This window comes from Archocentrus centrarchus, chromosome 4 (genome assembly GCF_007364275.1).
Source record: "Archocentrus centrarchus isolate MPI-CPG fArcCen1 chromosome 4, fArcCen1, whole genome shotgun sequence".
NCBI classification, from domain to species: Eukaryota; Metazoa; Chordata; class Actinopteri; order Cichliformes; family Cichlidae; genus Archocentrus; species Archocentrus centrarchus.
Window position 1 is genome coordinate 21693274 of NC_044349.1, and position 22798 is coordinate 21716071.

Sequence of the window (22798 nt, forward strand, 5' to 3'; positions counted from 1 at the left end):
TATAACTCCAGAAGGCTGTCATCACACCAACAGTAGCATGGTGACCAACCGAGCTGAGCGGTCTCTTTACAGACGACCTTGGCTTTAAAATGATAAAACCAGCTGTTATAAACAGCTGCTATATGAATTATTTTAATTTCCCCCTTGGGCATGTTGAAAATTAGTAACCTTTGACCAAGTGGGTGGTGGTCTCAAAGTCTATTGTCAACAGTGGATGTTGGGACATTGGTATGAATCCATTTTTAACAACATACCTCCTGTCAGAGATCACTTCCACTGTTCTGTCATGAGATGGTCTGAACAGATGTTTTTCCCAGTTAAGCATCCAAGCTGTGTTCCTGCCACAACCTGTCCCCATTTCCGCTAGGTCATGAGTGCCAGCACTATGTCAACATTTGCCTTCAGAAAGCCTCAGTTTAAATTGCTGTGATTTTTTTTTTAAATCTCATTTGTGGTTTTCACCACTTTTTGATACCTTTTTTCCTAAATCTTTTCTGACATTTAAGAACTTTGTAGTGACAAGCTGCTATGCACTATATTACAGTTCCATCTCCCATCCTTGCATTTTAATCCACAGGAGGCACCAGTGAGCCAGGCAAGAAGAGCAGTGGATGAGTCAAAGACCACCTGTCTCCTTCACTTTCATGCTGACTACCACTACTACACAAGATTCAAGTCTCCTGAAGCTGTTGTGGCTCAGGTGACTAGTTCAAAACTGTCTTTAAACATTATTGGTCACAGTTTCACTTTTATATGAGAAGTTTAGTTAACTTTCCTCAGATATTAAGGATTGCTGCAAAAGTTAGAAAGATTCACGGCTAAATGGGAAATGTATTAGTTTGTAAGAAAACAAATTAAAGCTAAGAAAAGATCTGATTCTTTGTACTTTTTTGACAGCACAGACAAAACGGCAGGGTATGCAGGTCACTCATTTGAGAGAACACAGTGTTTCTCCAATGGGACATCCTGCAGTATTTTGGTTACATGGTGCTTTAACCATAGTCTACTTAATGTCATTCTCGATAGTAAAACTTTCACAATCATTTCCCTGTGAGGTGAACAGATTTCAAATTATCATTCAAGCTTCTTGTTTCCAATTACAGACAAAAAAAATCCCCTCTGTATACTAAATACAAGGGTATCTACTGCTCTCCTTTTATATAACTACTTCCTCCAAGCAGTTCCATTTATGGTGTCACTGTATGCCTGCTCTCACATATATATGTGAATAAATTCAAGATTTCTGTTTTTAATCTTATATCAGAGAAGCATTGTGCTGGGTTAAGGTTGGATTTTGGTCACGGTTTAAACTTCTTTTGTGTGGTTTTATAGCAACCAGCATTTAATGGACGAGTGGACAACAAATCGTGTTGCAGCAGAGTATTATTTACCTATATAAAAGACCAAGTGTTTACTACCTTGAGGCTGAATGAAGGGACAAATGTCAGGCCCTGCTCTGACGCACACAGCAGCCTGGCACAACACACTGCAGGAACATTATGTCACACTGGGTGCAAACAGCTACATGAGGCTCTGTGTCAGGTGTAAAGGCCTGGCACTCTAACCAGCTGCACATGTCTTCAATATGTTCTGTGTTTTGTAGTAACAACTATAAAACTGTCATACCAAGAACAAAGTTAAGCTTAGATGTTAAATGGATGGTTAATGGTAAATGGACCATATTTACCTTACTTTACCTTATCTTGCCCTAACCTTTTCACCCACTCTTGGACACAGATGTCAAGCAGACAATATCTACGGGCTGGGGTTGGCTGAGCCAAACATGGTCTTACCCATCCAAACCAAACCAGCACTGAAAATTCTAGTACCATTTCTACCTTCTGATGGAGTGGACAGCTTGCAGCCTCATAAAGTACCCATGGCCCATCCTCTCTTTTCTTCATTTTGACACATGGAGCTCTGAAGCAGGAAAATCCCTCCACAGTATAGGCTAAAGTTAAAGTCCTTCTTTTCTGACCATATTTTCACTTGTTTTGCATTTGGCTAGTGTCAGTGTCACTACTGATAGCATGAGGTGATACCAGGACCCTACAGAGGTTGCACAGGTAGTCCACCTCCTCCATGGCACATCAATACATGCCATTGCAATAAGGTTCACTGTGTCTCCCAGCATAGTCTCAGGAGTATGGAGCATGTCGAGGAGACATGTCAAGGACTGTAGAAGGTGGCTGTGGCTCGGTTGGTACAGCAGGTCACCTACTAATTGGAAGGTTGGTGGTTTGATTCCTGGCTGCTCCGGGGATGCGTGCCAAAGTGTCCTTGGGCAAGATACTGAAACCCAAGTTACTCGCTGATGCAAGCGTTGGAGTGTGAATGTTAGACAATAAGCACTTAGCTTAGTTACATATGGAAGTGCTCGTGTGAATGGATTAATGTAAACATGTTATATAAATGCTTTGAGTGCTTAATTAGGGTAGAAAAGTTAACCATTCCTTAACCCATCAGCAGAAACAGTATCTGCTCCTTTTTTCAAGGAGCAGGATGAGCATTGACAGCGCCTTACAGAATGACTGTGAATGTCTCTGACCAAACAATCAGAAACAGATTTCATAAGAGTGGCCTGAGGGCCCGACTTCCTCTAGTGGGCCCTGTGCTCACTGCCCAGCACCCATTGAGCCCAACTGGCATTTGCCATAAAATTCCACAATTGGCAGGTCCACCACTAGCATCCTGTGCTTTTCACAGATGAGAGCAGGTTCACCCTGAGCACATGTGACAGACATTTGGTTTCTCCTGGTGCACAACAATGCCTGACCTCATGTGGCAAGAGTATGCAGGCAATTCCTGGAGGATGAAAGAATTGATACTATTGGCTGACCCCACCCTCGCCTGACCTAAAGCCAATGGAAAACCTCTGGGACATTATGTTTCAGTCCATCTGATGTCACCAGGTTGCACCTCAGACTGTCCAGGAGCTCAGTGATGCCTTGGTCCAGATCTGGGAAGAGATCATCCAGGACACCATCTGCTGTCTCATTAGGAGCATTTCTTGGTGTTTTCAGGCACGCATACAAGCATGTGGGGGGACCATACAAACTACTGAGTACCATTTTGAGTTGCTGCAATGAAATTGCTGATGTTTGGCTCTTTGGTGTGACACAATTCTCCTACAGATTTCTATATGGGATGCTTTAAGTGCTATGTCTCCACTATAAATATGTTTTTGTACAGTTATTATTTTTGTGCAAGGATTGCATATGTAATTACAACATCTGCCTTCAAACTGGCAGCCTATAAACTACTTGCCTGGACTACAATTATGTCTACTATATTGCCTCTGCAATATTTCTACAACTTTACTGTAGTACATCAAGCTAAAACGATCCCTCTCTAAAGTGGTTAATTACACTGAATACATCTTTGACCATTCTCACTCTGAGTTCTTTGACCTTAACAAAGCAGCAAAATTATTGCAGGAACCTTTGAGATTTATTGAGGAGTAGTTGGTGGATTTTCAGAAGAATTTTCTTTGACAGCTCAAGTGGAAACCAACTCTGAACTTGGAAACCTGTGTTGAATTTAGAGGACACACTGGGCTATAATCTGCCTGTCTGCTAGTGTCCCGGCTTCACTTCAGTCAGTAATGTAAACAGACCAGAGGTCACATGAAGTACCATGTTTAAATCAAGTGTAGTTACAAGATGATATGATAATGCAAAAACACAACTTCAGTATGATTATCTTTCTAATTCCTTCTGATTAAAACCAATAAAGAATCATTATTTTTGTGATAAAACAAGATAAGTGCACAGATGTGAGTTCATGCTCTCAGAATTTGATCCAGGTCTGGACAAGTAATACTTTTTTCTCAATTGTAATGTGTCATGTGGTTTGTATTTATCCTTTTAAAATCTCTTATTAGTAAAAACAAGGTCAGTTAATGAGTAAGTCAGTTTGTCCCTAACTTTTTGTTTTGTTTTGGTTTTTTTTGGCCACACTCTTATTTTTCGCTCTGCTGTCCAGCCTTTCTCCACCTCTTTGACCCACCTCAGATTCTTTCCACCTCAAACAAGCACATATGTTGCCTCTGGCTTAGTGCCAGACCTTTGTTGCAAAGGGTGAGAAAATATGCTGTAAGTGATGCTGTGATGGGTTCGTGGAGTGTAAATAAGCCACATATTGTTGTCAGTGGCTGCTGACCTGGTTTTAATGTCAATATTTACATTTGTGAACATTTTCCCGCAGGTTCTTTTGTTAGTCCATCTCCTGCTGTATAGAGTCAAACCTCTGCATGTGACTGGTGTGCACAAACTGTGCCAACCACAACCACAGATTGCCTGACATGACTCATTTAAATAGATTACAGCCACAGTGAGATCAAAATATTTGTATTGTTTAATCTTCTTAGAAAACCAGGGGAGGGTCAACTTAAAGAAAATATCAAATTTATTGCTTAAAGAGCAATAAATTTGCTCTTTAAGCTAAATTGACAGTGAAATTGTGAAAGTGCTTGATTCCTGAGAGATGTCTGTTGATCTAGTGTTTCTCACATTAAGTATTGTTTCTCAGGTTGCCTCCTACATGCGGGCTGTGAATGACATCTACGACAAAGTGGACTTTGATGGAATAAAGCTGATCAACTTCAAAGTCATGTCCCTCAAAGTAAGCTGTTCTTCTCTTGCAGATGACTTTCACACATTCAAAATCATGCCATGAACAGATAGTCTTGGAAAAAGCTTTTTATTGAGCTAATTGGGTAAACGTATCAGTGTGAAGTGGTTAAGCTGATGAGAAACAGGAGCTCATTTCTCACAGTTGTGGGGTGTGGGGTGGTAATTCCTGCACTTTTATGTCTAGTGAGCTCAATTTGTTTCTCTGTCTCCAGGTAGTAACAGAAGAGGAAAAAAATGACCCTCTGTATCCTCTGTACACTGGCCCCGAGAAGCTGTTAAGTCTGTACTCTGAGAAGAACTGGGGCAACTTCTGCCTCTCCTACCTGCTCACCAACAGAGACTACAGCGGAGTGCTGGGGCTTGCCTGGGAAGGCAAAGGTGGTGAGTACCGTGACACATGTACAAATCTCGCCAGCTTTGAGCAGAGGGATGGCAGTCTTTTCTTAGGTGGCATTAGCTGGATTAAAATATGCCAGTCATACATTGGATCCATGGTGGTAAAGATTTCTGATATTGTGTTAGTAAGAGAGATAACTAAGAACACCAAGTGGTCAACACTTTTCTGGACTTTTGTAATAGCTAGTGGGCCATGTGAATATTTTATAGTAGATGACCGAGTGGACGTTTCAAACGCATTCTTAGCATGACTTCAGTCTCACGTATCTGTATGATCTAAACTGTGGACTTAACCTTAAAGGAACAGCTCAATGATTTTTCTGTTGCCAAGAGTTGGATGAACTAAACTAGCTGTTTTCCCACATGAAGTCCAGACAACACAGGATCAGTCCTCTTTCTCACAGGCAGCAAACAACATGATGCTATTGCCATCACATGCATTGTCACTACTGATAATACTCCACGGTTGGCACCTATGCAACATGTACCAGAGGCAAGAAACAACTGGTACTCGCTCGCTGTGAACAAAATAAAAGGTGTTAGAGTAGTTGTCTAATGTATAATTTGACTATAACTTCAAGATAACCTTTCTCTCAGAGCAGCTTCTGATCTGGCTCCCAGGACTCCCTGGGCTTGACAGCAGCTTGCCAAGGGTCACGTTCAACACACTCACAGTTTCCAGATCAGTGTGAATTATCTGACCCATAACTGAGGTGAATCAGAAGTCAGGGAATGTGTAGTTTCAGCATGAAATGAACTGCATTCATACTGATTGTCACGGCCAGCGATGAGACGGGCGAGGATGGACCAAAACGCAGGACTCCAGAGATAGGCATAACTAAAAAGGGGTTTATTAAGGTTGGGGGGTAATGAATACAAAAATCCTACAGAGGGTGACGCAGGGAAAACACAGGAACACAATGGCACGAAAACATCAACGACGCGACAAAGAACAAATGGAAACTGAGGGCTTAAATACACAATGGGTAATCAGGGCAAGTGGAAACAGCAGGGCACAGCAGGTGAGGCAAATGAAATTAATAACACAGGGGAAGCAAAACTAAACACAAAGCACAGGGAAAACCAGACTGTCAAAATAAAACAGAAAGTGACTAACCCAGGAACATGCAGACTCAACACAGGGAACTGGCACACAGACTCAGGACAGAGACGCAGACTAGTCACAACACTAGGAATAAAACACCATAAGAAACACCGAGGGTCAGAGGACAGACAAGCTGACAAAACAGACACAAGACCATAGATACAGGGGGAGACAGGGACAAAGAAGGAACAAGAATCAAAACATACTGGGGACAAAAACTCAGGAAATATGAAACCAAACACAAAACGCTGGGCAAACGGCCCAGGACATGACACTGATGTGGACTTTTGAGTATGTGCATTAATTGAGGTATCAAAGTGGGTGCAAGAACTGTATAGAGAGATATGTTTTATTAGCACAGAAATGCAACAATGCACTGAAATTGCCCTAAAAATGCATCTAAGAATCATTTGGTTTTCCTTGATCAAATGACAATGTTGCACACATTACCTGGGTTACAGGAATTGTACATCTCCCATTTCAAGGCTTTTATAGAAGCAGTGTTTTGGTCTGAGAAATCCTAATAGTCCTCGGTGATTTGCATGCTTGTTTCATGTTGCATTTCTTTTTAAACTATGATGAGTTTATTTATTACATGTAAACCTGGATGGACAAATGAGACAAACATTATGATACCTTAACTCCCTTCACACTTTCCACAACAGTCCTGTATTAGTTCATACAGCTCCGGTATGTGTGTAGTATCACTGGTGTTAGTATCACTGGTGGGAATTGTTGTAGTAGGAGGTTCTTCTTGCTTGTTTCTGTGTCTCACATGCAGATTTTCATTGGCTAAATTCAGGGGCGTGAGAGCAGACTACCAGAATGACATTTGATTAGGGAGTGCTGAACCTTTCAGATATGTCCAACACACACACACACACACACACACACACACACACACACACACACACACACACACACACACACACACACACACAGAGCCGTTACTAGATGTCTTAGAGAGGATTGGAGGCTGCATTCCACAGCGTGTTTGCCATGGTGACATCTCACATGACCAGCACACACACACACACACACACACACACACACACACACACACACACACACACACATGCAAACACACACATTGTGGATTCATAGTAGCGGTTATACTCTTGTAACTGTTCAGGCCCATGTGACTGCCCTTAAGAAACAGCAGAGAGGTCTGACCTCCACATATGAATACACTCGACCTCTGTGTCATGGGTTTACTGGTGGTTTTTAAAACAGGACTTTAAACAGACCATGATGCCTTCTGTAGCTACAGCAAAGTGCAGCATTCACTCACATGTGGACACACACAACCCCCATTCACCACACCAGACTCCTCCTCTAACCCCTCCAAGTTGTGTGTTTCTACATTGGAGGAAGATGGGGGGTTGGGGCCCAAACATTTCATTCAATTCAGAGTTTCAAACCAAAACTAAGACAGTGAGTTTCCATAAATTATGTTTATTGTTGCTGAGTCTTCACAGTGGCCTTGAATGCTCAGTGCTCTGTAATTAAAAGACACTGAACCTTTCAGATATGTCCAACACACACACACACACACACACACACGTACACACACACACATTAAACATGCAGAAACTTTGAGGAAATGCTGCAATGAAAACTCAGCCAAACACAAAAAGTTGCACAGTTGGCTGAAAGCTTGCATTTTAGTGCAATAGCTTCAAGAGTCACAAACTGTTCAACAATAGCTGTGGTCCCGACATGGAATTATTTGTCACCTGTCTGATCACCTGGCCTTCTTATTGCTTACAAAGTTGTCATCAAATCCTTTCAATAAAATAGTTTTCAGTAGTTTCATTTTATTATATTGACATTATGGAGATCAAAAAACACACAAAGAACAAGACTCAGGTTGATTAAGAGCTGTGCTGCATTCCAGGCAGATTAAGTCTTTAGTCTCTGACCAGTAAAAACACTGAAACAGCCTCATAACACGGCGAATAAACCCCACACACATTTGCAAGGAGGTCATTGAACTCTGGAGACAAAGACAGCCTTGCGTGGGAGCCTGTATATAGGTACATTATTTACTGTATATTTGGTTGCCTTCCTGAGTAGTACTAGTGTCATTTTTGAGAACTCTGGCTGTTGTTTTTGGCACTCAAAATGCACACTGTGTCTGTTTGTGCTGTTAAAGGTCTTATTTGGGCACTCTAACACCCTCTCCTCCCCCAAATGTTCTAAGGAAAGACCCTTTGGCTCTTTGCTATTGTTTGTTCATTTACCCTAAAACCGTGTGTGTGTGTGTGTGTGTGTGTGTGTGTGTGTGTGTGTGTGTGTGTGTGCGCGTGCGTGCGCTATATGAGCATCTCATTGTCTGTGTGCACTTTGATGTTAACTGATGCTGTGTCACTGTTTTTGTTTTGTTTTTTTTTCGCTGTGAGTGTATGTATATACAGTATGGATGTTTCCTGCTGATGTTGAGTGTGTGTGCATTAGGTACAAGCGATCCAGTTGATTGTTTGCTCATGCAGACTGTGTTTATCCAGCAGGCTAATAATAGGAGTCTTTCTGTACACTTCCTTTCTGTGTCAAAGACGAGCAGGAAAGAAGGAGGGGACAAGAGCACAGCCGCTCTTTGCACTCGTTGCCAAAACCCACAGCGCAGACCCTTAACACTCTTTCTAGGAAATCCAGCTCCTTGAATAGCCCATGAGGGGGACCATTTCAGGTCAAAAAACAGGGAACCGAAGAGAAAAGCAGCCAGGTTTGGCAGTTTGCCTTTTAGCTATGAAGAGGATTTTTAGTAATGAGAATTTATCTGAACTCTTTATGTGCTTTTATCTAAAGTTTAAAACTCTCACTGTGCTTCCACCTTACTGCCATCATGTGATATCAATTACCAAAAGATAAAATTGTCTTGAGCCCCCTTCACTTATCTAAAAGACATTTTATTAGCCACTGCCTCTAACCTGTACTGTACCCTCTTTGTTACCACAACAGCAGAGATCGGGTACGCTTTTGCTTTTGTTTTGTTTTTTCTTTTGGCCTCTGATTGTCTCAGATCCTTCCTATACGTCACACCTGGAACCACTGTGTGACAAACACATGCAGGTGGGAGATCCAGATGCCATTTTTCCCACTGTCCTCAGTGACACCTGGTGAACTCAGTTTTCTCTGAAACACACACGTACCTTGCAAGCTTTTCCCGCCGAAAATGGTGGTGTTGACCACATTATGTAAGAGGATATTACATAAAATTCACATGACTGCCAAGACCTCCAACCTAAAACAACAATACAAGTATGTGTGAACCAATGAAGAGATAGGATGGAGACAATGAAGTATCCCCAGCTGGATGACTTGGTGGTCACTTATGTTTCTGGGCTTGGAAAAAAAGGGGTTAGACTGCTCCAAGGTTCAGTGTTTAGTTCAGAATGAGAAGGACTGATCCTATAAGATGACTATGTCAGACTACTGGGATTTACACCATACTTTATTCAGTGAACAGTTTTTCTAAGCCACCATACAATAGGTGTGCAGCCTGACCAATTGGACTGGTTTCTGTTGAGCTGTCTGTCTGGCTGGCTGGCTTTAAGGTGACATCACTTCCCAGATATCCATCCATGTGAATGTGGACAGCTGTTTGTAATTGTAGGAATGGCTTTCAGGGGCCTTACATACACTAAAAGGCAATGAAGACCACCAGAGGTTTTGATGTAAAACAGAGAGTTCAGCAGGGCCACCTGACTGTCTAGCCACACCCCAAACTGGAGCCTCAGTAGTAAAGCATTGTTGGTTTAAAGTATTTACAGTAGCACAAGGTCACTTGTGCAACCTTATCACCCTGCAAAATACAGGTAGTCATGCTTTAATTAGGTCTGCAGCTCTTTGCTGTTTGACTGTTAAATCTTCTTTATCAGCTCTGGAGGCATTTATGATGTTACAGTTTTACCATAATCTACATTTCTGCCTTCCTGAGGTGCTGATATACATCTTCAGTGTTTTTTAAAATCCTATGTGGGTAATCTGGTTGCAGCATAGCATACAGACAACTATACAAATATAAGAAATAATTCAGGTGGCAGTACATTGAAGATGGGTGAATAAATATACTGTATGTGTAAAATATTTAAAGAACATAAATCATAAATCAATAAATCATAATGTTTACAAGGTGCAATTTGTAAATTCTGTAACACAAAATCATGGATACAGCTATTTTCTCTTGTCATTTTTTTTATATCCTCAGTTTCTGTTTTATGTTTCGCCTCTGCTAGTAATGCAGCCATCAGCCAAATAAACGACTTGTTTCCAGTTCTCCATGGCCTGCCTTTGTGTGTCTGCATTTGGGTCTTCAAACTCTTTGCACTCGATTTGACAAATCTCTGTTTTAATCTTCTATATTCTTTGTTTAAGGAAATTGGGGAGGAGTGTGTTCACGGCCCACGACCATCAAAAACGGTGCTACCGCCACCCTGAATACAGGTTTGGTCACGATTCAGAACTACGGACAGTTTCTGCCTCCTCGACAAGTCCAGCTCACCTTGGCACATGAGTTCGGCCACAGCCTCGGATCTCCGGTCAGTAGCCACCAAAAACACCAGCCAAAAAGCCAAAAAAAGGAAAAGCTCATGATTACAGTTCAACCATGATTTTATAAATATTTTATGCATATGTTGATATTTGTTGACATATCAGTAGTGGTTCAAATTATACGTGGAAGGTCAAACACGAGGCCTTTTGTATAAATGGTAGAGGCAGCTGCAGACAGTCTGATGTTGCAGAGCAGGACTTTTTCAGGGCATTTGCTAACAAAGACGATGCTGATTATGATGTTCCAGTTCTCTGAGCCCGCTCTTGTGCATGCCTGATTAACCAACTCGCTTACAAACACTTTGGGTCAAGCAATTTAAAAAAGGAAAATGGAAACGCATTTTTTTTTTTTTTTTTTGCCAGTTACCAACAATTTGTTTGCTTATTTCCAAGTTGCCAGTTTGCATAGTAAACACAAAACAAGTGAAATACAATGTCCAAAAGCAGAGGTGTTGATAGTTTGGTGGTCTGGAGCATTCAAGTGTGTGTTAACACAGTGCCACAATCTTCACAGGAGTGGACACTACAGCAAATTCACCCCAGAACGTGTAATACTCAGAGAAACTCCACAAATCCCAAGAGCTACATCTGAGGAACTACAGGCCTCGTTAGCACATTACATGCTAAACTTCATGACAGCACAGTTATTAATGACTGAACAAGTGTGTTTGGAAGGGTTGCCAGAAGAAAGCCTCTTCTCGCTAGCAAGAGCATGGCAACAGGTTTCCAAAGATGGATCTGAACAGTTATCCCAGACAGAGCAGCAAATCTACAAAGGTGGCTAAAATGGCTAAAAAAGAAAAGAATCAAGGTGTTGTAACGGCCCAACCAAAGTCCAAACCTCAACCTGTTTGAAATGCTGTGGCGGGCCCTTAAGAGACAGCCAGTACTTTGAAGCTCTTCAGTGACAGTAAAGCGCTAGCATTAGCTTAGCATTAGTGATACACACTGAAATAAGGCCAGGTGATTCAGTCCCATCGCCAGATCTCAGTCTTAAGGGGGGCTTATGAAGTCCAACAGGGGGGCACCACTATTATTAGCTTGATTAGTGATCTGGCTTGGGTGGGCGGGCCAGGGCGGGCCCAAGCGTATCAGTGCGACAGGTCTGAGGTGATTTCTGACTGAAGGCTTACCTGTGTTGGAAAAGCAAATAATCATTTAGAGCCAGCAATGTTGAATGTTGAAATGACAGTCTTACTCTGATAAATAAGCCTAATGAAAATTACTGATTTACACTTTTTCTTTATGAGACTGCTCATCACCAAGAAAACAGTCATATCACTGTTACTCATGATTAATTTATGCATCATGGCTTGTCTGGAAGGCAGCCATATCGTGTAAAACATGAGGAGACTTTTCATTCGATTTGAACGTTTCATATTCAGTGTTTTTTGTATGTCTGTTTGCTAGTTTCACCCAGAATCCTTTTTATCTTTTATTTAAACATAAAACTACTCCAGCTGCTTGTTGAACGTGATGAATCCCAGAGATTCAAAATGTTACGTCATATATTCTCACACATGGGCATACAGAGCTGTTTGCACTGGAACAAATTGTCTGTGAATGATTCACTTCTGTGGGCGTTAGAGACCTTGTCCTTTATTGACTAGTTTGCTTTATAGGGACCCCTGGCTCAGGCCCACTGGAACATCTCGAACAAGAGAACAGGAGGAACTCTGATGTCAGTCACGTGTGTCCTATGGCTACTCTCTGTTTGTTTCCATATCCAAGCCCTGGCAGCTTCTTCCACTACTCCAATAGCAGCACGCACTTCATATATGCACACAAATGCCTGCACCTTGCCATGTCTGACAGATGCTAACACCTCCAGCCTTTCTCCTGCTGCTCAAAATGCCAGCATCACTCCACACTCTCTTTTCACTCTGAGCCCTCTGAGGCATTCCTGAGCAGATTAGTTCTGCTATGTCAGTCCCTGCAGGCTTTTTATAAATTAAACTACTGTAAGCACACCCCGGCCACTCTCATGTCCTTGCTCCTGCGACAGGCATGTTTCCAGGCTGCACAGGCTTGAAGAGGCACAAAAAGAGAGGGGTGGACTGTGATGCAGAGGGAATTTTGATTAAAAAGCCACTTTGGCCTTTGGCCTATTTCCTTTCCCACTCATGCATCTGTACACTGACTTTTAAAAAATGAGAGGCATAAATAAGTGTGAAGATAAATTGGGGTAATAGAGTTGTGTTTATGAAGGTGGAAACAAGACCAAACTTTTCACAGGGAACATCTTTACCATTACAGGCTGCAACTCAGCATGGAGATTCAGCAACAACACATGAATTTTTGAAGGTCATTTCTTTCCTATTGGCTTAATCTTAATCTTCTATAATCACATTATTTTCCAGATGTTAACCTGTTAACATTTATGTCAGTTTTGATTTGTTTATTTGTTGCCCCATCCCAACTTTTCTGAAACATGTTGCTGCCTTCAAATTCAAAATGAGCTAATATTTTTCACGAATTACTAAAACGTCTCAGTTTAAAAATTTGACATGCTTTTGGTGTTCTGCTGTGAGTAAAATATGTGTTTATGAGATATGCAAGTCATTGCAAATCATTTTGTATTTATATTTTACACAGCATCTACAACATTTTCAGAGTTGAGGTTGTATAACATACATGGTCAGAAAAAGTTGTTGACTGAAGCCATAGCATATAATGCCATTCATTTAAACCATATGACTAAATGATGCTTTACACAATAACAAAAAGACAGGTGGAGTTGGAGGTGGCAGAGTTGAAGATGCTGAAGATTTTTATTGGGAGAGATAGGGTACAGTATGTCAGAGGCACAGCTCAGGCGGAGCAGTAGCACAAACAGTTACAGAGGCAATGCTGAGGTGATTTGGACCTGTGCAGAGGAGGGATTGTCCTTCTTTCAGGGAAGAAGAAAGGGATGTAATGAGAGAGAAGATGCAAAGGGTTGATGTGACAGAATAGGACGGGGTGAGATAGAGACAGCTGATCTGCTGTGGTGAACATCAAAGGAAGCAGATGAAAGAAGAGACGTTAAATGAAGATAACTGTGGAAAACAATCAAAATACAAACAATACAACAACTTTAAAAAGTAAAAACAAACAGCTTAATTATATCCCATTCAATATCCCTACATTTCAGTGCTGCTCCATGAATCATACTTTTTTATATTTGTTGATTATATTACACCTCATTCTTGAATATTTTGTTGTTCTGCTCCTTTTTTTTTTCTCATGTACAGCTTATATATGTTTATAAAAGAAACATTCAGTACCAGATACATTTCAAGGAAACAGCACACCATGTTTTTACTCAAGTGGAAAAACTTTCTAGTGTAAACATTTGTCTTGTTTCTGTGTTGTTTATCTCAAAATTACATCTAGATTACATCTGTGGAAACAGCCTTTGTAAAACCACTACAGGTGTTCAAAAGGTAAAGAGGAAGCATTGAACATAGCTTTGCTTTTCGTCCTGTTTTTCAGTAGCTGTAGAGAAAGCAGAGTTCTGGTATACAGTAGAACTGATTGCAGGTTTTGGTGTAAAGTCTGGAGCCCCACAAGGTAACACCAAAAAAAAAGCCGAGGCGTGAGAACACGACGCTACAGTGGAAACATAATTCACATTTGCTGTATGTACGCTGACCAAAATTTCAGCATGAAAGAAAAAGTTCCAGCATCTACTGTGTCACAGTGCCCTGCCAGTCCCCGAGCTGCAGATAGTGACAGATACAGTGACGACTAAATTATCACTAAGTTTCCTTCAAACTGATCTTGAACAGATGCAGAAATACCCACACAAAAGCCTTTTCCCTCAGCATGTCTCCATGTTCATGTCAAGTCTTTGCATGAACCTCTTAATTCATCAGAGACTTTGACATCTTGAGATTGTGAGTTCTACAAAAGGAGCTCACTCTAGTTTGGAACACTGCAGTCCTCATCTGAGGGACAACAGATGCCAGTTTAGTCTATTTGCTTCTTCACAGATGCATTTTAAGCTGAAAATACAGGAACATTGATAGTAAAATTCAAACAAAAACAGGCCATTCAGCTGGGATCTGTCCACAGACATGGCTGGAAAAGCTCCTGGGTTCAGTAAAGAGATTGAATTCACCAGAATGTAATTAAGAGGTGGAAGCAAATGTCTTCAGTTTGGTTAGATCATCTCTGATGCTTCTGTTTGCAGCTGAGTGAAGATGCATATCTTCACAAGAAAACATCTGCTGTTGTGTCTGTGTTTCAGCATGATGAGGACTCTAACTGTGGGAACCTGGGCTCTGATGCCGGTAAAGGCAGGTACCTGATGTTTCCTTACGCCACAGATGGGGCGCGTGAAAACAACGATAAATTCTCACCCTGCAGCATCAAACACATCAGCAACATCCTGAAGCTGAAGAAAGATGACTGCTTCATGGGTGAGGGAAAAATATCAGTATTCACCTGCGTGCTATTTACATTGAGCACTAGTTACTGTAAATAAGGTAGTTTGCTGGGCCTTTCAGGGTATATCTGTGTTTGTGTGTTTGCTTGTGTGTTTATCTGCGTGTTTGTTCATTTTGGACAGTCAGTGATCATCCCATCTGTGGGAACCAGATCATAGAGGAAGGTGAGGAGTGTGACATCGGTCACAACGATACAGACCTCTGCTGCTACAGCGCTAAAGAGCCTGAAGGAATCCAGTGTCGCCTCAAGCCTGGTAAAGTCTGCAGGTACTTTGCATGAACACAACATCAAACTGTGAAAAATGATTTCCTAAAGTCTAATCAGCTGTTTAAGTGTATCAGAATGTTTTTAGCTCAAATATTTATGGGGTTGGATTTTAATAAATTCTCTTTTCATCATTTTAAATTGAAGTGGCACACCACAGTGTCACAGTCTTTCATCTAAACTATTTTGTTTATATTTTATCTTCAATACGCTGTTTGAAGATAAAATCTCATGCACTCATGCACATCTGTCATCCTGACTGTATGTTTATGATGTCTTTTTGCTTCCATTCATCAGTCCGAGTCAGGGTCTGTGTTGTGGTCAGGACTGCAAGTTTAAGTCAGCAGGTCAGATGTGCGGCGAGGAGACAGACTGTCAGAAAGCGAGTGTGTGCTCAGGACTCTTCTCGCTCTGTCCTGAACCAAATGCCAAGGAAAACCTCACTGTCTGCAGTCAGGGCACGCGTGTCTGCCTGAATGGGGTGAGGCGGACACATCCACCACACCAGAGTCTTACTCAACACACTGCATTACCCAACGTGGCAAAGTTTGCAAGTGTGCAGCAATGATGCAAAGCATGTCATTCTTGACCTTGAAAGCAGCAGATGGCAATACACTTTCAGAGTGAGGCTCATTTCGAAGCTTTCCCACAGATTTCTTCTTCATGTCCAAAAAAAAAACAAACGGATTTAGAAATATCCATGTTTTTAGAATTTAACTGCATTTTCAAAATGCAAATTTGAAACTGCTAATATCAGCACTTTTACAGTTTTTTATCATGTGTTTTTGTAATTTTACTAACAAACTCCACTGCTTTCCATTTAATTTTAACATAAATAATAGCAGAGTCCTGGAACAAGATTGCATATTATATTTATATACTCATCAGACACTTTATTAGGCACACCTTGGTAGCTCTAGGTTAGACCTTCTTTTACCTTCAGAACTACCCTCATTCTTTTTAACATAGATTCAACAAGGTGCTGGAGATTTTGGTCCATATTGACATGATGACATTTTTTTACACTAAATTCTGCTGTGATTCCAATATCACAGCAAAAATTGAGACTCATCAGAGCAGACAACGGTTTTCCAATCTTCTATAGTCTAATTTTGGGGAGCCTGTGTAGATCGTGTCAGTTTGCTATCAGTTTTCAATTGAATGTGGTCAAGTTGGTAATTACATGCAATCTGTTTGAGATAAAATTGTTACATCACACAGAAATTCATATTACATTCAGAGTGCAGCCAGAACCTCCATAGATTTCAAATAGAAATTCAGAAATTCCTCCACAAATAGTGACGTAGTTGCTGCAAGACTGGGATTTAACTGCAAAATGGCCTTGCATTTATGCAAGAATATAACCAGAATACAACCAGTTAGCAACCAGCTGAGTCAAGTCCCCTGCTGCAAAGAGACACATTGAAGACGAGTTGCGCTCATCTGTGCAGACTGACTCAGAGAGAGAGTGCAGACAGTGCAGTCACTCTGAGCCAGACTGTGATTGTTTGGAGATAGACTGGCTCCCCCCAGCTGACCTGTGCAATGGCTTTGTGATCAAAAATGGTTAAGGGAGTTGCACGCAAAGAAGTTCAGCTGTTTCCAGTTTCTCAATTAAAATCCAATCAAGAGCTTCCTGTTTTTGTTTCATGTAGCACAAATTTAAAATCCTCTGGAAATAATCAGACCATTTAAGAGCCAGTGTTCGTGTTTAGGAGCTGGGCAAAGGTGTAAACAAATGTGCCATTTTAACACAGCATTGCTCAACAAAACAAAAAGAAAACCCATGTTACCCAGCAGGACAGCAGGACAGCGTGACACCATAAAAGTTTCAACTTAACCATCTTCCTCCAGCATTAAATACAGATGATACACTGTCTTCTCAGCAGGAGAGATGAATTTATTCCAGCTGTGACTGCAGTTTTCTGGATATATTACTCTCCAGATGTACTAACCTCAGCTACTCTGGATGATCTGGGAATAGCTTTTAAGGAGATGTGGGTAATAGTTTAATCCAAGAACAGGGGGAAATATCCTTAGTTAACATTTTCAAGTTTAACTTTTCTGTTTCCAAAGAAACAGAAAAGAGAGAAAAAGACTTCAAACGAACATGTTGAGTTCATCAAAACATGTCAAACTTAAATTTATTTCAGCCTTTGAAAACAACAAAAACATCTGTATTGCAGATCACCCGCATACAAAGTCTCAGAACATAATAGGCAGTTTCTATAATTTGTGAAACACTGTATAAGTTTCTGTAAGTATTATGTGCACAACTTTAATATCTGAAAAAACTAAAACATGAGTGTTTCAGTATATCTTACTTGTCATTGGTTTATTTCTATTTTCTTGTGAGCCATAAAGAGACTGATTAAAGATGTCATAAAAGGCTAAATCTATTCTAAATCTATTTTTCATTCCCGCTGCTGCAGCGTGCTTGCTCATAGGGGTTGCTTTGACTGTTGGGTTTTCACTGTAATTATTGTAGGGTCTTTACCTTAAAACATAAAGTGCCCTGAGGTGACTGTTTGTTGTGATTTGGTGCTATATAAATAAAATTGAACTGAAATGAACATTGGTAAAGTGGTGGATGCTCATGTGAAAAATCTCTGTGAGCCAAAAGCTCAGGCTGCCCTAAACACTTGGTTTCAGACTGGTTTTCTGCTCTTGGGTCTGTATGATGTCAAAGAGACTTGTCCCTAATGTGGTTATCTTAGATGCACAGCTCTGGCTGCGAGCACAGAAGCCCCACCCACCTGCTGTTCAACTCTCCTGTTTGTGAGGGGTAGCCAATCAGAAGACAGTTGGCTTAAATACAGGGTGGGTTTAAAGCAACAATGTCCAGTATAAGATACAATGGTATGAAAAAGTTTGGGCACCCCTGATAATTTTCATAATTTGCCTTTATAAATCATTGGTTGTTCAGATCAGCAATTTCAGTTAAAAATATAAGAGAATATAAGAGATGAACACAGTGATATCTGAGAAGTCAAATAAAGCTTATAAGATTTAAAGAAAGTGTGCAATAATTATTTAAACAAAATTAGGCAGGTGCATAAGTTGGGGCACCCTTTTCATTTTATTGATTTGAATACCTTTAGCACTAATTATACACATACATATGCCGCGTTGCGGCGCGGGTTTGCGTCCTGGCCCATCGCCATATTGCCCGCGTGCCTTCCCCAGTATCTTTCCCCCATTTCCTGTCTCTCTCTACTGTCAATAAAAGCTGCTGTGGCCAAAAATGCCAAAAAAAACAAAACAAAAAAACAAAACAAAACTTGAAAGGTAGTGAAATGAACCGGTTACCTACCAATCCAGTCAATATTTTGTTTAGCAACAATAGTGGTACTGATAGTCATCTTTTATAGCATTATTCTCCCAGCCTCTTCTGACCCTACATTTTGCATCCTGTTTGTCGCTGAAGGTTTGCACTCGGTCTGTGTGTGTGAAGCACCACCTGGAGCAGTGTGACTGTCCAGGAGACTCCATGAAGGAGAAATGCCACATGTGCTGCCAGCAGCCGGGTAACCACAGGCACATGTGTCCTCTGCTACAGAGGAATGTGTTTACACTCTGTATCTCAACATCTCAGTCTGTGCTAATTTGTGCTGGGGTTACATTTCTAAATGATCTGTCTTTCATTTCATATTGCCAAGTTTTGAGTGAGTTGAATACCACCTTTATGATATATACATAAAGAAATTTGCCTTCATAAAGCATAAACAGTATTTATATTGTGTGTGGGTGTGTGTGCGTGCGTGCATGCGTGCGTGCATGCGTGCGTGCGTGCGTGTGTGTGTTTATGAAATCTTATCAGATTTACTTTGTTTGTATTTTTTGCAGATAAGCCTGAGACTTGTGCAAGCACTACCTCCTCTGTGCTGTCTCATCACTTCCAGAAAAAAGTGTTGCCCTTGGTGGGTGGTGCTCCATGCTCTGGAAACCGTGGATACTGTGACAAATTTCATGTATGCCGACTCCTCGATGCAGACGGCCCCATCGCAAGACTAAAGAACTCCTTTCTTCATTTGGAGGACTTTGAAGACATGGCAGAGTGGATGAAGGTGGATTCTACTTTAGTCTGATAACATATGATTAAGATAGCAGCATAAATACAATAATGGAAAATAATATAATAAAATGATGTATCATGGGGGAACTAAAAGGAGCTGATAAAATCTGCCCAAACTTCCAAAATGTGTTTATTTACAATTTGCTTTAAAACATTACTTTAAACATTCAGAGCAAACATTGTGCCTTACTACTGGCTGGCTCAGGAGGTAGAGCAGGTTGTCTACTAGATTGATCTCCAAGCTAAAGTATGCTTGGGCAAGATACTGAAACCTAAGTTGCCAGCCTGTGGATCCACATGATAAACCCATCCCATTATTGAGCCTTTGTGCATTTGGAGGCTGCAGAACATTTGTTTTGGTATCTGGGCCATATGTGGTTCAAATCTAGGGCAAGTTCGGTCTTCAATCAAAGTACACCATTTTGCTACAGTTTCTGGGTTGAAATGATGTGGAAAGACTGTGCAACAGGCCTTGAGGTATGTTTTCTTTCAAATGGTCTGTGTGTCAGAAGTGTTACTCAATCAGTAGAGTTAAGCAGAGGCTCAGCTTGCCATATTGGCTCCCTATGTAACAAAACAGGACGTTTAATGTATCGTTGTTTCCATTTGATTAAGACAACATAAAATAAGATATACTTTAATATCCTAGATTATTATTATTATTGTTATTATTATTATTATTATTATTATTAGTAGTAGTAGTAGTAGTAGTAGTAGTAGTAGTAGTAGTAGTAGTAGTATTATTACCTCCTGGCAACATTTGGGCCCAAGGGAAAAATCTGTATCTCCTAACCACTTGGTGAGTGATTGATAGAGGTTGCTGGCTGTTGCTGGGTAAAATCAGTCACAAAGAGGATGCTGCACAAAAACAAACAAACAGAAAAAAAAACTCCTTGTGATTGTTAGCAGATTGCCATGTATATCTGTAGTTTGCATGGAAGATGCTGACTTGTCTGCAAACACTCTCCAACTAGTCAGTATTGTCCATACAAACTATGGGTGACAGCAGCAGCATCTGCCAGCAGTCCCAAGGAGGTGCAGCACTGTATACCTTGTTGCAACCAATTTCACCTAGCATCTCGGAGCAACCTCCAGCAACCACTTGCCAACCAGTTATGGAATAGTCATTTTTCCCTAGCAAACAGTGGTTGCCAGGGGGTTGCCAACTGGTTTCTAGACCTGTGTGAAAGAGGTCAAAACCAATATAAAACCTTACAGATAGACTGTAAATTCTGAAAGAAAAAAAAACGTTCCTCTTATTGTGTTTACAGAATGAATGGTAAGAAATGTTTAAAAACTAGAAAATGTTTTAAGTTGCACATGAAGAGACTAGATTAAAAAAGGAAAGTTATATTACTGCTCAGTAATGACATGGTAGTAGTGGAGTAATAATATAGAAATAAAGTGTTAATATGTAATTCAATGTAATGACAATGTAATTTCTACATAAAGCTTGGTTTTAACCATGGTTTTTTGTCGAGTAATAGTAGACTGAAATGAATGTAATGGGGTAATAATATATAAGGTTAAAATTTTTACAGGTTATCATACAAATATGATAACCTGTGGTTGGTGCATGCATTTCTAATGGAACATCCAGTCCACCTGTTTTGATCCTGATTGCAGGGTTGGACACACAATTTGTTTTCACATTAATATTTTTAGTTTGTTGAAATTAATACATTTATTTAATTAACAAGACAAAGCAAAGATACATGAACCCTTCCAGCTTATTAGAAATCATATTTTCATTTATTCTCCTCAGGCTCACTGGTGGGCCATCCTGCTGGCCATCCTGACATTGTCTGGAGTGATGGGCTGCACTGTCTGCCTCTGCAGCCGTAAACTGGACACACGTAACTTGGAGTGACTTTTTATCCTGGAAGACTCCTGAGTGTCCTTTACCTGAGATTTCAAGGTCTCCGTGCCACATCAAGGAGGACTGATCAACTTTGTTCTACTTCCAAAATAGCCAGTCATTTGAAGGTGACCTGCGTTGTGTTAACCAATGTCTTTGCATAACTTCACATTTAGGAAAGTGGTGAGAGTCTCCTGTGATTTATGTGTTGTGGAAAATGTTGCTGGTTCTGTTGCCAAGTTTGGTTCAGGTGCCCCTCAGAGAGTCGAATCAATTTAAAACCATCTGTTACTGCAAAGCCTGAAATAAACCAGGTGTGTTTAAGTCACTAATTTCAGCCATGATGACCATCCAGCTTTCCATCTCAACCATAACAGCACCAATAACTAATGTACATAGAGTTTAAAGGCATTCATACCTTCTTTCAGTAGTTACCATTTTGCAAATCAAAGGGAAATATTGTACTTTTGGCTCCACTACATTTATCTGCCATCCTCTTAACAATCTACTTAACAGTAAAGATATAAGGCTTAAAGAACAATTTATGTACTAGATCAAACCAGCCTTTTAGCCCCATAAAGAACCAATGTGTGGGGAACCTAAAGCTGACTCTGCATTCTATGGTGACCTTACACAGCATATCTTTTGGGTCACCTTGACACATTTAGCCAAATGCACTGACGCCACAACTACAAGGACTCACAGAAATAACACAGCTTATTGCGGTAAATCCAGAATTCCTTGCTCTTTTATATCAGAAACAGCAGTGTGAGTTTTTAAATTGTTAAAACTGTTTAACTCAAACACACTTTGATTTTTTTTTTTTAATGGAACAAACAGCCTTGAGATAGTAAATATGAGTGATAAAGATGAATGCTTTTTATACTGAATGAGGCGAGGATGGAAAGTTTATCATTCGTCTCAACCTTGAAATAAGGGCTGGTTCACAATGACCTCTCAGATTACATGTTGGTTTTATTAAAGAATTTATACCATACAGAGACATATTTACAGCTATGTACATACAGTGATTACAGAAACACACTTTTTATAGATTAAATTCACAGAGGTGTGAAAAGATATGACTAGCAGCACTCCATATAACAAACACCAGTATCTATATTATAGGATTTACATACATTTAATGCACAGGTGAGTTGGTTTCTCTTTCCCTGTTTTAAGTGCAAAAGACTTTTTTAAAGTCACAGTGATTACAGTACAGTATCTCTGAAGAGCTGAGGTTTAGGTCTTAGCTAAATGCATAAATAAATGAGCATTAGCCAAAAAATTTAAATCTTATGCACAGAAGAAATTGCACTTACTGTACAAAGACAGCACAACACAAACATTGATATTAGCTTTGCTTTCTAGCTTACACTGAGTATTACATACTCATTAAAAAAAAAACAAAAAAAAACAGCTTTTATTAAAAGAATATCTGGCACTTCTTTGAGGCAACAGCTTTGACATGAAATCTTCTT

The 22798-nt window shown here is 40.4% G+C and overlaps 1 protein-coding gene across 2 annotated transcripts in view; it reads left to right on the forward strand.

Moving 5' to 3' along the window:
* LOC115778739 (disintegrin and metalloproteinase domain-containing protein 10) overlaps positions 1 to 22309 on the forward strand; it is a 31496-nt gene extending 9187 nt beyond the window's left edge. For both annotated transcript variants that reach the window (XM_030727018.1, XM_030727019.1), the window contains exons 6-15: positions 578 to 700; positions 4531 to 4623; positions 4847 to 5015; positions 10513 to 10676; positions 14921 to 15092; positions 15242 to 15386; positions 15682 to 15865; positions 18812 to 18911; positions 19231 to 19451; positions 21225 to 22309. In XM_030727018.1, coding sequence (XP_030582878.1) covers positions 578 to 700; positions 4531 to 4623; positions 4847 to 5015; positions 10513 to 10676; positions 14921 to 15092; positions 15242 to 15386; positions 15682 to 15865; positions 18812 to 18911; positions 19231 to 19451; positions 21225 to 21329 — 1476 coding nt within the window. In that variant the 3' untranslated portion in view covers positions 21330 to 22309. The remainder of the gene's footprint in view (positions 1 to 577; positions 701 to 4530; positions 4624 to 4846; positions 5016 to 10512; positions 10677 to 14920; positions 15093 to 15241; positions 15387 to 15681; positions 15866 to 18811; positions 18912 to 19230; positions 19452 to 21224) is intronic.
* Positions 22310 to 22798: the final 489 nt, after the last annotated feature.